This window comes from Somniosus microcephalus, chromosome 28 (genome assembly GCF_052327205.1).
Source record: "Somniosus microcephalus isolate GS21.2 chromosome 28, FLI_Smic_1.0, whole genome shotgun sequence".
NCBI lineage: Eukaryota > Metazoa > Chordata > Chondrichthyes > Squaliformes > Somniosidae > Somniosus > Somniosus microcephalus.
Window position 1 is genome coordinate 36,165,680 of NC_141014.1, and position 14,225 is coordinate 36,179,904.

General features: G+C 51.1%; 1 protein-coding gene across 4 annotated transcripts in view; it reads right to left on the reverse strand.

Moving 5' to 3' along the window:
• The window catches only part of LOC147099554 (liprin-alpha-3-like), a 74,642-nt gene that overhangs the window by 12,014 nt on the left and 48,403 nt on the right, over positions 1–14,225 (reverse strand). For 2 of the 4 annotated variants that reach the window (XM_085969795.1, XM_085969797.1), the window contains exons 16-22: positions 13,276–13,369; positions 9,519–9,600; positions 8,233–8,433; positions 7,273–7,335; positions 3,562–3,588; positions 1,767–1,942; positions 574–671 (exon numbers count right to left, since the gene is read on the reverse strand). In XM_085969795.1, the coding sequence (XP_085825921.1) occupies positions 574–671; positions 1,767–1,942; positions 3,562–3,588; positions 7,273–7,335; positions 8,233–8,433; positions 9,519–9,600; positions 13,276–13,369 (741 nt within the window). The remainder of the gene's footprint in view (positions 1–573; positions 672–1,766; positions 1,943–3,561; positions 3,589–7,272; positions 7,336–8,232; positions 8,434–9,518; positions 9,601–13,275; positions 13,370–14,225) is intronic. The other 2 variants (XM_085969796.1, XM_085969799.1) reach the window with 1 other exon arrangement.

Below are 14,225 nucleotides of genomic sequence, written 5' to 3' on the forward strand. Positions count from 1 at the left end.
TAAGGAGCGTCTTAAAGGAGGAGAGAGGTGGAGAAGTTTAGGGAGGGAATTCCAGAGCTTAGGGCCCAGGGCAGCTGAAGGCACGGCCGCCAACGGTGGGGCGATGATAATCGGGGATGCGCAAGAGGCCAAAGATTGCAGGAGCGCAGAGATCTCGGCGGGTTGTAGGGCTGGAGGAGGTTACAGAGATAAAGCACCTTTCACCAGTTCAGGAGATCCCAAAGAGCTTCACAGCCAATGAAGTGCTGTTGAAGTGTAGTCACTGTTGTAATGTAGGAAACGCGGCAGCCAGTTTACGCACAGCAAGCTCCCGCAAACAACTTTTACGTAATAATGGAAAAAGATCGACAGCAAGTGTGTGGAGACCTAGGATTATTTATCTATTATCTATCGTGTAGAGATTCTTTTTCAACAGTTCCGCAGTTGTTTTCTCTTCACCCATGGGGTGAGGCCTTTCACAGGTGTTGTCTTGGCGGGAGAGCGTCTTGCTCTCCAAGGAGCTCCGCCCGCCCGCACACGAACTGACCGCACTCAGCTACCAAGCTCCGCACAGCAACTCTAACACACGCTCACCCTTCAGCTGAACGAGGCTCCCCTCTCGTTTACTCTCCAACTCCTTCTTGTCGTAGTTCAGCCGCTTCAGACACATGATGCCATAGTGGAGACTGATTCTGCAACACAGAAGCATTCAGATCAGGTCAGGAGGGAACTTCTGAGAAGATTTGATAGAGGTGGACAAGATTATGATGGGTTTGGATAGGCTAGACGGGGAAAGGCTGTTCCCACTAGTTGATGGTACAAGGACTGGGGGACACAGATTTAAGGTTTTGGGCAAGAGATACAGGGGGGACGTGAGGAAAAACTTTTTTATGCAGCGAGTGGTGAGGACCTGGAACTCGCTGCCGACGGAAGTGGTGGAAGCGGAGACACTCACTGTTTTCAAGGGGAGACTGGATAGGCACTTGAGAGAAATAAACTTGCAGGGCTCCGGGGATAGAGCGGGGGAATGGGACTGACTGGAATGCTCTACAGAGAGCCGGCACCGACTCGATGGGCCGAATGGCCTCCTTCTGTGCCCTTATGACTCTGTGACTATTTCAACTGTCAGAATGGGCCTATACTCTCTAGAGTTTAGAAGAATGAGAGGTGATCTCATTGAAACATATTAGATTCTGAGGGGGGCTGACAGGGTAGATGCTGAGAGATTGTTTCCCCCTGGCTGGAGAGTCTAGAACTAGGGGCAGAGTCTCAGGATAAGGGGTCGGCCATTTAGGACTGAGATGAGGAGAAATTTCTTCACTCAGAGGGTGGTGAATCTTTGGAATTCTCTACCCCAGAGGGCTGTGGATGCTCAGTCGTTGAGTATATTCAAGGCTGAGATCGATAGATTTTTGGATACTAAGGGAATCAAGGGATATGGGGATAGTGCGGGATGGTGGAGTTGAGGTCGAAGATCAGCCACGATCTTATAGAATGGCGGAGCAGGCTCGAGGGGCCATCTCCCACTCCTGATGTTTGTAGAAGCGTCTTTCACCACCTCAGGACGTCCCAAAGCACTTTACAGCCAATGAAGTACTTTTTTGAAGCGTGGTCACTGGTTGTAATGTGGGAAATGCGGCAGCCAATTTGCGCACAGCAAGGTCCCACAAACGGCAATGAGATGACCTGTTTTAGTGATGTTGGTTACTGGGGACAGTGCCCACTGAGGGATAGCAAAACGTCGTATTGGGGGCAGTGCCAATTGAGAGGCCACAGCGCGATGATACCTGTGGAAACTGTCGACCATCTTCAGTTGGCCCCGAAGCTCCTTCTTGGTCAAGTGGTCCAACATGCGTGCATCGACCAGCGACTCCATGAAGTAACTCCGGTACTGCGGAAGCCCGAGGCTGGGCAGCCAATCGTTGCCCACCCACTCATGGTTCATATCGCCGTACGCCAAGATCTAGAGGGTCAAATACTCCAGAATTAAACCAGGTCTAAAAAAAAAATAAAAGGAACTGTACAGATGAAGCCGGGTCAGAGACGCTTCAAGCAAACTCAACGGGCGTAGTTCCAGGTTCACCGACAGCGCAACAGGTCAAAGAGTCCTCTCAGGGTCAAAGGTAACAGAATGGCAAAGGCATCCTGAATGAAGCCTCTACTGATGTCCAACAGGCTACTTGGACGTGAATTACAACAAGGCAACAACTTGCATTTCTATAGCGCCTTTAATGCAGTGAAATGTCCCACGGCGCTTCACAGGAGCGTTTTCAAACAAAATTTGACACCGAGCCACATAAGGAGATATTAGGACAGAGCAAAGAGGTAGGTTTTAAGGAGCGTCTTCAAGGACGAGAGAGAGAGGCGGAGAGGTTTAGGGAGGGAATTCCAGAGCTTAGGGCCCAGGCAGCTGAAGGCACGGCCGCCAATGGTGGAGCGATTATAATCAGGGGATGCTCAAGAGGCCAGAATTGGAGGAGCGCAGAGATCGCGGAGGGTTTGAGGAGGTTACAGATTCAGCAAGGCCGTTCTATGCGGAGTAGCCACGTCAACCTATTTCTCATGGTGAGCACTGCCAGCGACCAAGGTGGCCATTGGCAGCTGGCGATAAACATGGCTAGACCCTTGTACGGTTGCTAGCATTTGGTTTGTCCATCTACTGGAACGCCAGTTATGGTACATTAAAACCAAATTAATTTAGAAGTCACTGTGCTTACTGGATCAAAAAAGCAACCGAGATAGAAAACATACTCGTCAGCAAAGCTCGGAGAATAAACGTGAGGAATGTAACATCTCCCCACTCCCCCGGTGCAGTGACAACACTGTTCACCACTTCCGGGGAGTTGCTGGCTGCACAACCTCGGGTTAATTCTGGGGCACTGCCAGCGGCTGTGTGTGGCACTTGGTGACACCAAGGCACACCATGCCACCTCGGGTTCCCAACTCTGATTGGACCTATTCCTGGAGCTTTCATCACATGACCTCCTGCCTCCAAACACCCCGCCCCCCCCCCCTCCACTCTCGCCATTGGTCGCTTGACATGTCCATCCTTGTGGTGCTCCGCCCTCCCTCGGCCAATCAGAAAGCGAACAGACTCTTCATTACCATTGGACGATGATTGACCATCAGCCTTTATTCCCCATGCCCGATATTTTCAGAACTAGCAAGCAAAAGTGGTCAAAGGAATTTTATTTAAACACACAATTTTTTAAAATTTTTTTAACGCTTCTATGGTTTTTCTCCCGGGAGTTGCTCGGAGTGGTGTCCTGGAAATTAATCTTCAATTCCTGGAGGCTCCAGGGCCAATCCTGAAGGGCTGGAAACGCTAATCCCACCAGGGGTGTGCCCTAGACGGCGCTCAGCGATACAGGGGCCAGCTCCCAGTGGCAAGAGGCGACATCAAGTTGCACCCCTTCCCCCCCCCAGCACACTGCAACAGAGGACTGCCCCTCGCACCCCCCAACCCCACCCCCACCCCCAACCTGCCATCCTCAGGGGACATCAGGCTGCGCGTCCCCAGGTCCAATCTACAACATCTTACGCCGGATTTGATTGGGAGAAAGACAAGAATGGAGAACCCACCTGGTCCCAGCTGATTTCTTTGGCCTCCTACCATCGGAGAGGTTAAAGGTTAGTGAGGCAAGGGTTGAAAGGATGCAAGAAAAGAATTAGTACAGTGTTAGTGTGAGGACAGTGCTACATTCTACAGGCGAAGGGACACGAAGAGAATCGAGGGAGATGGGGATCGTGCGGGAAAGTGGAATTGAGGTCGAAGATCCGCCATTACCTTATTGAATGGCGGAGTAGCTTCGAGGGGCCGAATGGCCAACTCCTGCTCCTAATTCTTATGTTCTTATGTAACAGGGTAGGGAATGGGACATGTCAATCAATTTGTACTTGGGTTCTGCATGAGGAGAAAACTGTTAGAAAGAAAGGATGTCTCAAAGCGCTTTACAGCCAATGAAGTACTTTTTGAAGTGTAGTCACTGTTGTAATGTAGGAAACGCGGCAGCCAATTGCGCACAGCAAGCTCCCACAAACAGCAATGTGATAACGACCTGCTGTTCTTCGAAATAGTGGCCGTGGGATCTTTTACGTCCACCTGAGAGGGCAGACGGGGCCTCGGTTTAATGTCTCATCCGAAAGACGGCACCTCCGACAGTGCAGCGCTCCCTCAGCACTGCACGGGGAGGGTCAGTCTGGATTTTTTGTGCTCAAGTCCCTGGAGTGGGGACTTGAACCCTCAACCTTCTGACTCAGAGGCCAGAGTGCTACCCAACTGAGCCACGGCTGACAGACCGATACAAAACAGGCCCAGCACAACGCGTAGCGAACCCATAAGGGACCGCACCAACGTACGGGCTCCGCAATCTCACCTCAACAGCCCCTAGTGCTCCATCGTATGTCCATGGATGAGGGGACCCTTGCCAGAATTGCCTCCCACTTACGGCCAAGAAGGTTCAGATTGTTATTCATTTGCTCTTGGGATGGGAGTGACTCTGGCAAGGCCTCATCTATTGACACTCTCCAGTCAAGTAGTTCATAGAGCATGTGTGTAGGCCAAACCAGTTAGGGCTTCACTTCCCTTCCCTTATTAGTGAACCAGTTGGGTTCCCTTGCCATCTAGCCTTGATGTGACACCAAAGCCCAAACTATCTAGTTGCCCTCTGAATTGGTCTGGCAAGCAACACAAACAAGCAACTAGGAAGCCCACCACCATTTCCTCAGGGCAGCTGGGCAATAATTGCAGCCTTGCCCGCCGCCTTTCACTTACCGAGAACAAATCCAGAAAAACCTTCTTAAATATCTTCACATCTGTCAACTTTTTTCATTATATATTCCTGTGTCCATATTTATCATGGAAACTGGCCATGTAAACTTGTCACGGTGTACTGACACTCTCCCGCCAGTAGGAGACACTACAGCGCCGCCACTGGCAGGAGGATGCAATTACAGTGTGACAAGTTTACATATCTAGTTGCCATTATAAATGCAAACATAGAATTTATAATGGAAATATATAAAAATAAGGACAGCATGTATGGCTTTAATACCGAACAGTTGGTGCGCCCTGGTCTAATTATCTCCAGCCTCTAATCCCACTTCACCTGAAGACTACACTTGATCTTCACTCCCCATATTCAACACCAGGGAGATTAACTAATATTAAAAACCATGTACTCGACAGAGGTATTTGTGATTCTCATGGGTTGCAGAAATTGGATCCAGGATTTATTTTCTGTTGGACCCAGTATTCGAGGGCTAAGGGAAGCATCTTAAGGGCGTCAAAGGGGAAATAGGATTTAAAAAAAAAAAATCGATTATGGGATGTGGGCATCACTGGCAAGGCCAGCATTTATTGCCCATCCCTAGTTGCCCTCGAGAAGGTGGTGGTGAGCTGCCTTCTTGAACCGCTGCAGTCCGTGTGGTGAAGGTGCTCCCACAGTGCTGTTAGGGAGGGAGTTCCAGGATTTTGACCCAGCGACGATGAAGGATTGGCCGATATACTTCTAAGTCAGGATGGTGTGAGATTTGGAGGTGAACTTGGAGGTGGTGGTGTTCCCATGAGCCTGCTGCCCTTGTCCTTCCAGGTGGAAGAGGTCGCGGGTTTGGGAGGTGCTGCCGAAGGTGGTGGGAGTGAATGTTTAAGGTGGTGGATGGGGTGCCAATCAAGCGGGCTGCTTTGTCCTGGATGATGTCAAGCTTCTTGAGTGTTGTTGGAGCTGCACTCATCCAGGCAAGTGGAGAGTATTCCATCACACTCCTGACTTGTGCCTTGTAGATGGTGGAAAGGCTTTGGGGAGTCAGGAGGTGAGACACTCACCGCAGAATACCCAGCCTCTGGCCTGCTCTTGTTGCCACAGTATTTATGTGGCTGGTCCAGTTAAGCTTCTGGTCAATGGTGACCCCCCAGGATGTTGATGGTGGGGGATTCGGCGATGGTAATGCCGTTGAATGTCAAGGGGCGGTGGTTAGACTCTCGCTTGTTGGAGATAGTCAGTGCCTGGCACTGGATATTAGGCGATACCTTTCAGTGAGAGAGTGATAGAATTGTGGAGCAGATTACTCGTGGGGGAGAACGGAGCAGGGTGGCGGGGGGGGGGGGTTTTCCCCCCAAAAAAGGAGCTGGGTGCATTCCTGTTTAAAGGGGAGCCACCAGGACTATTAGTTCCCGATTCACGGTGAGGACAATGATGGAACGTCTGAATGGATCAACTACAATGGACCAAGATGCTTCTGCCCAAAAACGTTACGCAAAAAATGAGAATCATCTCAGAACGCGACTGTACTCCGAAGGAGGAGACAAACTTTCAGCATCAGAAGCGGCTTTGATCCACAAGAACCTGTTGTCATAGCAACCTAATTATTATATAATATAATATAATAGCCAAAAGGGAATTGGACAAATACTTGAAGGAGAAAAAAATTGCAGGGCTATCGGGAAGGAGCGGGGGGGGGGGGGGGGGGGTGGGGGGGTGGGATTGCTCCTCGAAAGAGCCAGCGCAGACTCAAGGGGCCGAATGGCCTCCTTCTGTGCTGTTCTATTCCATGAATCTCTTGTGACCTATCGTGACACGGAGATATTGCCACCGTCCCTTCAGGGTAAAATTCAAATGCGATTTTAATTCAATTACTTTATTTCCCCCTCCCCGCCGCCCCCCCTCCCCCGAGTGACTGCCGCCAACGACTGGAGGCTGGGCAGAAATGCTCTGCACATGAATCTGGAAGCTGACATCGATGAGGTTTCTGCTTTTTTCCCCACCCCCCACAAAGGCCTGCTCCCTTCCCCGCTTTTTTTCTTCTAGTTCCAAAGGCCTGCTCCCATCCCGACTTTTTTCCCCCTACAGTCCCGAAGACCTGCTCCCATCCCGACTTTTTTTTCCCCACAGTCCCGAAGGCCTGTCCGTTCCCAGCGTGTTTTTCCCCAGAGCCCGTGAGTAGCGAAGCAAACAACCAAAAACACAACTATCGTTAGCAGCAGTCGCTGCCTTTTTTTTTTATACTGAAAAGAAACACATTTTAACCCTGGAAAAAAAAATCGGCTACAGTATCTGTGATGAGTCAGATAAAACTGGTTTGTTCCTCGTTTGTTTAAAACGCTCTGGATTGTGGCAAAGTTGTTACATCCAAGGTAAACAATCAAGTTTAACTTAAAATGTACCAGCCAGCCCGGAGGCTCGGCCGAAGCGGACTGCGTGGCTCCGGGTGTTCACCGAACGAATGGCTCATCGTTAGCAACAGTGAGACCCCATCACTGAAGGTGAATGAATATTGGTAGAGGCCGGCACTCACCGTCTTTGTTGCTGCCGTCAGGGTCTCCATCTCCTCGTGCGTTACCCAGACATTGCCCGTGTTCTGCTCACGTGGCCCAGGGGTGGTCCAGTCGTGTCAAAGGTCAGGGAGAGGGAAACCGAGAAAAAAGAGGGAGGCACAAAATTCAGAAACTTTACAACACCTAGAATAAAACATTCAGCTTAAAGAGATTTATCCAGTTCACTGCTGCCTTTTAAAACATGCTTGCAGAGAGAGGGAGAGAGCCAGAGAGACAGACAAGAGAGAGAGACAGACAGAGAGAGAGAGAGAGAGAGAGGAGACAGACAGACAGAGAGGCAGACAGACAGATAGAGGCAGACAGACAGACAGACAGACAGAGAGAGGCAGGCAGACAGACAGACAGATAGAGAGAGAGAGAGAGAGGGAGGCAGGCAGACAGAGGCAGGCAGACAGAGGCAGACAGACAGAGGCAGACAGACAGACAGAGAGAGAGAGAGAGGCACATAGACAGAGAGAGAGGCAGAGAGAGAGAGAGAGAGAAGCAGACAGACAGAGAGAGGCAGACAGACAGGCAGACAGACAGACAGAGAGAGGCAGACAGACAGACACAGAGAGGCAGACAGACACAGAGAGATTGGGAATACTTGGCTGTTTCAGGGGAGGCAGCAGAAGGCATTGAGTGTTTATTAAAGTCGGGGATCAAGGGGTGGCAATGGGTGGGGGATTGGGGGGGGAGGCCATGATTGAATCAGACACGGATTCTGCTGGAGTGGGAATGGATGGTCTGAATGGCCTTTTCTCAGTCCGTGCTTAGCTATCTACGCAGGGGTTGATCCAGCACTCCCAGAGGGCGTGTATTGGGAAATTGCAAAGTATGCGTTCCCAGTGAGTGGCGAATGGTGGATTCTCTCCCACAGGTCCTTAGTTTCTGCTACTTGGTGCTGCAGGAGTGCCCAGTGCTTCGATGAAATGCCGTACCATTCGCGACGTGGTCGGTGCGGAGGGACTGGTCAAGGATACCATTTCCTGGATGGCTAACCGCAGCTTCAGCCTGTGCAGGGGGTTACTGATTCCAATCTCGCGCTGGATCTCGGTGTCGGACAGGGCGGACATGATGGCTCCACTCTTGACGTTGGCACGACAGGCCGCCACATACCAGGCGGGCATCCCTACCCACAGCTAGAGAGAGAGAGAGAGAAAGACCTTCCTTAAACACTAGTACACACCGAGCAGGTTACAGACAAGCTCTCCTACTACAGGCCACCCTTTCCTTCCTCGTTTTTCTTCAGAGAAGCTAAGAATTTTGTGAACCTGTGGCCTCCACGAGCAACAATAGTACAGGTTGCAGGAATCGGGAGGGAGCAAGAGGCAGCGAGCACCTCCCAAATCCGTGACTTCCACCCCCTAGAAGACCAAGGGCAGTAGGCACATGGGAGCACCATCACCTCCAAGTTCCCCTCCAAGTCAATGACCCTCTCGGACAAGGGGACATCACCTTAAAAATCAGAGCCAGGCCATTCAGGAGAGAAGTTAGGAAACACACTCCTACGAAAAGCAGTGGATGCCAGCTCAGTTAATAATCTTAAAACTGAGAGAGATAGATTTTTGCTAGCCACGGGTATTAAGGGATATGGAGTCAAGGTGGGTTGGATGGAGTTAGGATACAGATCAGCCATGATCTCATTGAATGGCGGAACAAGCTCTCGGGGCTGAAAGGCCTCCTCCTGTTCCTATGTTCCTATAAGTCACACACACCTATGTTTCTATTAGATATATTTCTTAAGGCTAAGGGGATCAAGGGATATGGGGAGAAAGCAGGGACAGGGTACTGAATTTGGATGATCAGCCATGATCGCATTGAATGGCGGAGCAGGCTCGAGGGGCCGAATGGCCTACTCCTGCTCCTATCTTCTATATTTCTATCCCATCCCGAAATGGAGATATATGCCGTTCCTTCATCGTCGCTGGGTCAAAATCCTGGAACTCCCTCCCTAACAGCACTGTGGGAGCACCTTCACCACACGGACTGCAGCGGTTCAAGAAGGCGGCCCACCACCACCTTCTCAGGGGGCAATTAGGGATGGGCAATAAATGCCGGGCCTCGCCAGCATCGCCCACATCCCCCGAGAATGAATAACAATTAAAAAAAATTAACGAGGGCCCACTACTTGGGACTTTGTTCAAGTGTTGATCGCTCAGCTCCTCCCCGAAGCCCGCTCTCCCCCCTTCTCGCCTGTAATACACACGTCTACCGATCGTCTCACCTCCAGCCAGGCCACGACGGTGGGCCCGTCCCACGAAGCAAAGGGAAGACCCTGGCGACACGCCTCTTCCAGCAGTTCGTGCCTGGAAAGCAAGATTTCAATCCTTTACTGAGAACCCGTTCAAAAATTAAAAAAAAAAAGTTTCGAAAGAACTTGCGGGGAGTTTTTACAGCACAGGAAACCGGCCGTTCGGCCCAACTGGGCCAGGCCAGTGTTGGCGCTCCACACGAGCCTCCTCCCAGAGAATGAATATTGCACCCTCCCAGACACTGCAGCCTGTATAGAAACCAGACTGATTTATTCCATTTAAGTATTATTTTTCTGGCAAAACTGGGCACGCTGCGGAAAGGGGAATTTTTTTTTTTTTTTGTTTATCATCTACTGTTTTTAAAAACTCAAATGTTCATCTATTGAACTTGTGAGGAAATCATTATCCCGGTTTATCAGTGCAAAAAACCAGGGCACGGACATGCGTTTATATAGCGCTTTTCACCACCTCAGGACGTCCCAAAGCGCTTTACAGCCAATGAAGTACTTTTTGAAGTGTGGTCACTGTTGTAATGTAAGAAACGCGGCAGCCAATTTACGCACAGCAAGCTCCCACAAACAGCAATGTGATAATGAGCAGATCACCTGTTTTAGTGATGTTATTTGAGGGAAAAATATTGGCCCGGGACACCGAGGAGAACTCCCACTGCTCTTCTTCAGAATAGTGACCGTGGGATCTTTTACGTCCACCCGAGGGGTGACGGTTGAACGCCTCATCCGAAAGACGGCACCTCCGACAGTGTGGCACTCCCTCAGCACCGCACTGGGAGTGTCGGCCTGGATCTTGTGCTCAAGTCCCTGGAGTGAGGACCTGAACCCACGACCTTCTGCCTCAGAGGCTGCCCACTGAGCCAAGACTTTCGTTAAATTAAATTAATGAACTTAAAACTCACTCTGGTGTAGGGATGTGTTTCTGAATTCTCTGGTGGGTTTTGTCAGTCGAAACCTTGTGGGGATTTTCAGAACTTACCAGCAATCCAACTTGGCAATCGGTGACAGGAGGGGGTGACGGCACAGGCGGGTTTACGGGATAACGCGTGTCTCGAACATTCGGCAGGGGAAAGGAGGGGTCTGTTGTCAATGGATTGTAACAAACACTAAACAGTAGGGTGTGTGTTTATTACTCCGGAACAGTAACAAAGTTAATTCTCAAAAGATATAATTTTGTAAACTGCAGTGGAATGTGAGAGCAGCACAAGAATTGTAAACTCGAATATCAGATGATTAAAGTCACAAATGTACACACTACTGTCAGTGGCTGAGAGAAGCTAGGAACTGGTGCACTACACTCCTGGAGTTAGACTGCCCAGAGACAGTGCTCACTGTACTCCTGGAGTTAGACTGCCCAGAGACAGTGCTCACTGTACTCCTGGAGTTAGACTGCCCAGAGACAGTGCTCACTGTACTCCTGGAGTTAGACTGCCCAGAGACAGTGCTCACTGTACTCCAGGAGTTAGACTGCCCAGAGACAGTGCTCACTGCACTCCTAGATTTAGACTGCCCAGAGACAGTGCTCACTGTACTCCTGGAGTTAGACTGCCCAGAGACAGTGCTCACTGTACTCCAGGAGTTAGACTGCCCAGAGACAGTGCCCACTGTACTCCCGGAGTTAGACTGCCCAGAGACAGTGCTCACTGTACTCCCGGAGTTAGACTGCCCAGAGACAGTGCTCACTGTACTCCTGGAGTTAGACTGCCCAGAGACAGTGCTCACTGTACTCCTGGAGTTAGACTGCCCAGAGACAGTGCCCACTGTACTCCTGGAGTTAGACTGCCCAGAGACAGTGCTCACTGTACTCCTGGAGTTAGACTGCCCAGAGACAGTGCCCACTGTACTCCTGGAGTTAGGCTGCCCAGAGACAGTGCTCACTGTACTCCTGGAGTTAGACTGCCCAGAGACAGTGCTCACTGTACTCCTGGAGTTAGACTGCCCAGAGACAGTGCTCACTGTACTCCTGGAGTTAGACTGCCCAGAGACAGTGCTCACTGTACTCCTGGAGTTACACTGCCCAGAGACAGTGCTCACTGTACTCCTGGAGTTAGACTGCCCAGAGACAGTGCTCACTGTACTCCTGGAGTTAGACTGCCCAGAGACAGTGCCCACTGTACTCCTGGAGTTAGACTGCCCAGAGACAGTGCCCACTGTACTCCCGGAGTTAGACTGCCCAGAGACAGTGCTCACTGCACTCGGAGTTAGACTGTCCAGAGACAGTGCTCACTGTACTCCTGGAGTTAGACTGCCCAGAGACAGTGCTCACTGTACTCCTGGAGTTAGACTGCCCAGAGACAGTGCTCACTGTACTCCTGGAGTTAGACTGCCCAGAGACAGTGCCCACTGTACTCCCGGAGTTAGACTGCCCAGGGACAGTGTTCACTGTACTCCTGGAGTTAGACTGCCCAGAGACAGTGCCCACTGTACTCCTGGAGTTAGGCTGCCCAGAGACAGTGCTCACTGTACTTCAAGTGTTAGACTGCACAGAGACAGTGCTCACTGTACTCCAGGAGTTAGACTGCCCAGAGACAGTGCTCACTGTACTCCTGGAGTTAGGCTGCCCAGAGACAGTGCTCACTGTACTCCTGGAGTTAGACTGCACAGAGACAGTGCTCACTGTACTCCAGGAGTTAGACTGCCAAGAGACAGTGCTCACTGTACTCCTGGAGTTAGACTGCCCAGAGACAGTGCTCACTGTACTCCTGGAGTTAGACTGCCCAGAGGCTGCTCACTGTACGATAGCAAAATACTGCAGATTTTGGAAATCCGAAATAAGAACAGAAAATGCTGGAAAAACTCAGCAGGTCAGGCAACATCCGTGGAGAGAAATTTGAGTTGACGTTTCAGGTCGAACCCTTCTTCAAAACTGGAAAGAAAAGAAAACAGATCGAAGGCAGGGCTGCGATCGGACAAAAGAAGTGAAAGAAACAAAAGAGCTAGAGGAGATGGTAATAGGCTGAGATTAGGTGTAAAGTGTACTGGCAGGGCAAGAGATAGCTGCCAGGTGTGAGAGAGAAACAAAAGGAAAGGGGGGGGGGGGGAAAGGAGTGGAAAAATTACAAGAAAAAATGTGTAATAGGGGCCGAGGTTATGATCTGAAATTGTTGAACTCGATATTGAGTCCGGAAGGCTGCAGAGTGCCTAATCGGAAGATGAGGTGCTGTTCCTCGAGTTTACGTTGAGCTTCCGTGGAACAATACAAGAGGCCAAGGACGGTGAGGTCCGAGTGGGAATGGAGCGGTGAATTAAAATGACAGGCGACCGGAAGCTCGGGGTCACCCTTACGGACTGAACGGAGGTGTTCCGCAAAGCGGTCACCCAATCTGCGTTTGGTCTCCCCAATGTGAGCAGCGAACACAGTATACTAGATTGCGAGAAGTACAAGTAAATCACTGTTTCACCTGGAAGGGGTATTTGGGGCCCTGGACAGTGGGAAGAGGGGAGGTATAGGGGCAGGTGTTACATCTCCTCCGCTGTACTCCTGGAGTTAGACTGCCCAGAGACAGTGCTCATTGTACTCCTGGAGTTAGACTGCCCAGAGACAGTGCTCACTGTACTCCTGGAGTTAGACCGCCCAAAGACAGTGCCCACTGTACTCCTGGAGTTAGACTGCACAGAGGCCAGGTTTCCGAGTACCAGCCAGTGTGACTGTATATATGAGTGAGACTGCCCGGGAGGAATCGGGTTTAGCCACAGCAAAGGTACCACGGAAACTTACTTTTTCTTATTCCTTCGGTCCTTGTCCACCGGTCCCCCCAGTTTCGAGAGTCCCAGGGGGTCTTGCGGGGACATCTCGGTGTCTGGCGTCCCGGCTGCAGAAGAGACAGAACACAGTGCGTTAGCCCCCTGTACCTGGGGTAAAGAGAGAGACACACACACCAGCCGAGAGCGGCTTGCAAGCCGCGCGCATACACCAAGATCGCGTGCACGCTCCCAGTGCGCGCGCTCAGTTCTACTCTCCATCCTGGTGACTGGTGCGGGCTGGAGGGAAGACGTTCCGCTCCAAACACACAATACAACTCCAGCTGCTTCACGGGGGCGGGAGAGCCACAGGAGTCTACAGCACAGGAGGCCATTCGTTCCATCGTGTCGGGGCCCGTCTGTTGCTAGAGCAACCAAAAACTAACGTCACACCCCCCCGCACTCATCCCATCTGCTTATTTTCCGAATTGTGTTCAAATGATTTGTTTTCAAATCCCTCCACAGCCTCGCCCCCCCCTCCCCCCCCCCCCAATCTCTGTAACCTCCTCCAGCCCCCACACAACCCTCCGAGATTGCTGCGTTGATCCAATTCTGGACAGTTGTCCATCCCCCCCACTCCCTTCGCTCCACCATTGGCGGCTGTGCCTTCAGCTGCCTGGGTCCTAAGCACTAGAATTCCCTCCCTAAACCTCTCCGGCTCTCTCTCGCTTCCTTTGACCCCCCCTTAAAACCTACCGCTGTCCTTGACATGAATCAACTGAGCGGCCTGCGGGTGGCGCTGTCCAGGGAGAGTATAAATACTCGGGCACGGGCCCAGCTTGCGCAGGACATTCTTAACAGGAACTAGTGAAGGACACAACTAGGCCTCCATGTTGTAAAACAGTTGATTAAAGCTTTGTTTAACGCTTAGACCAAGTGCCTAATAGTTTGCTTACATCCGTCCTCATATCGCTTCATGTGGCTCGG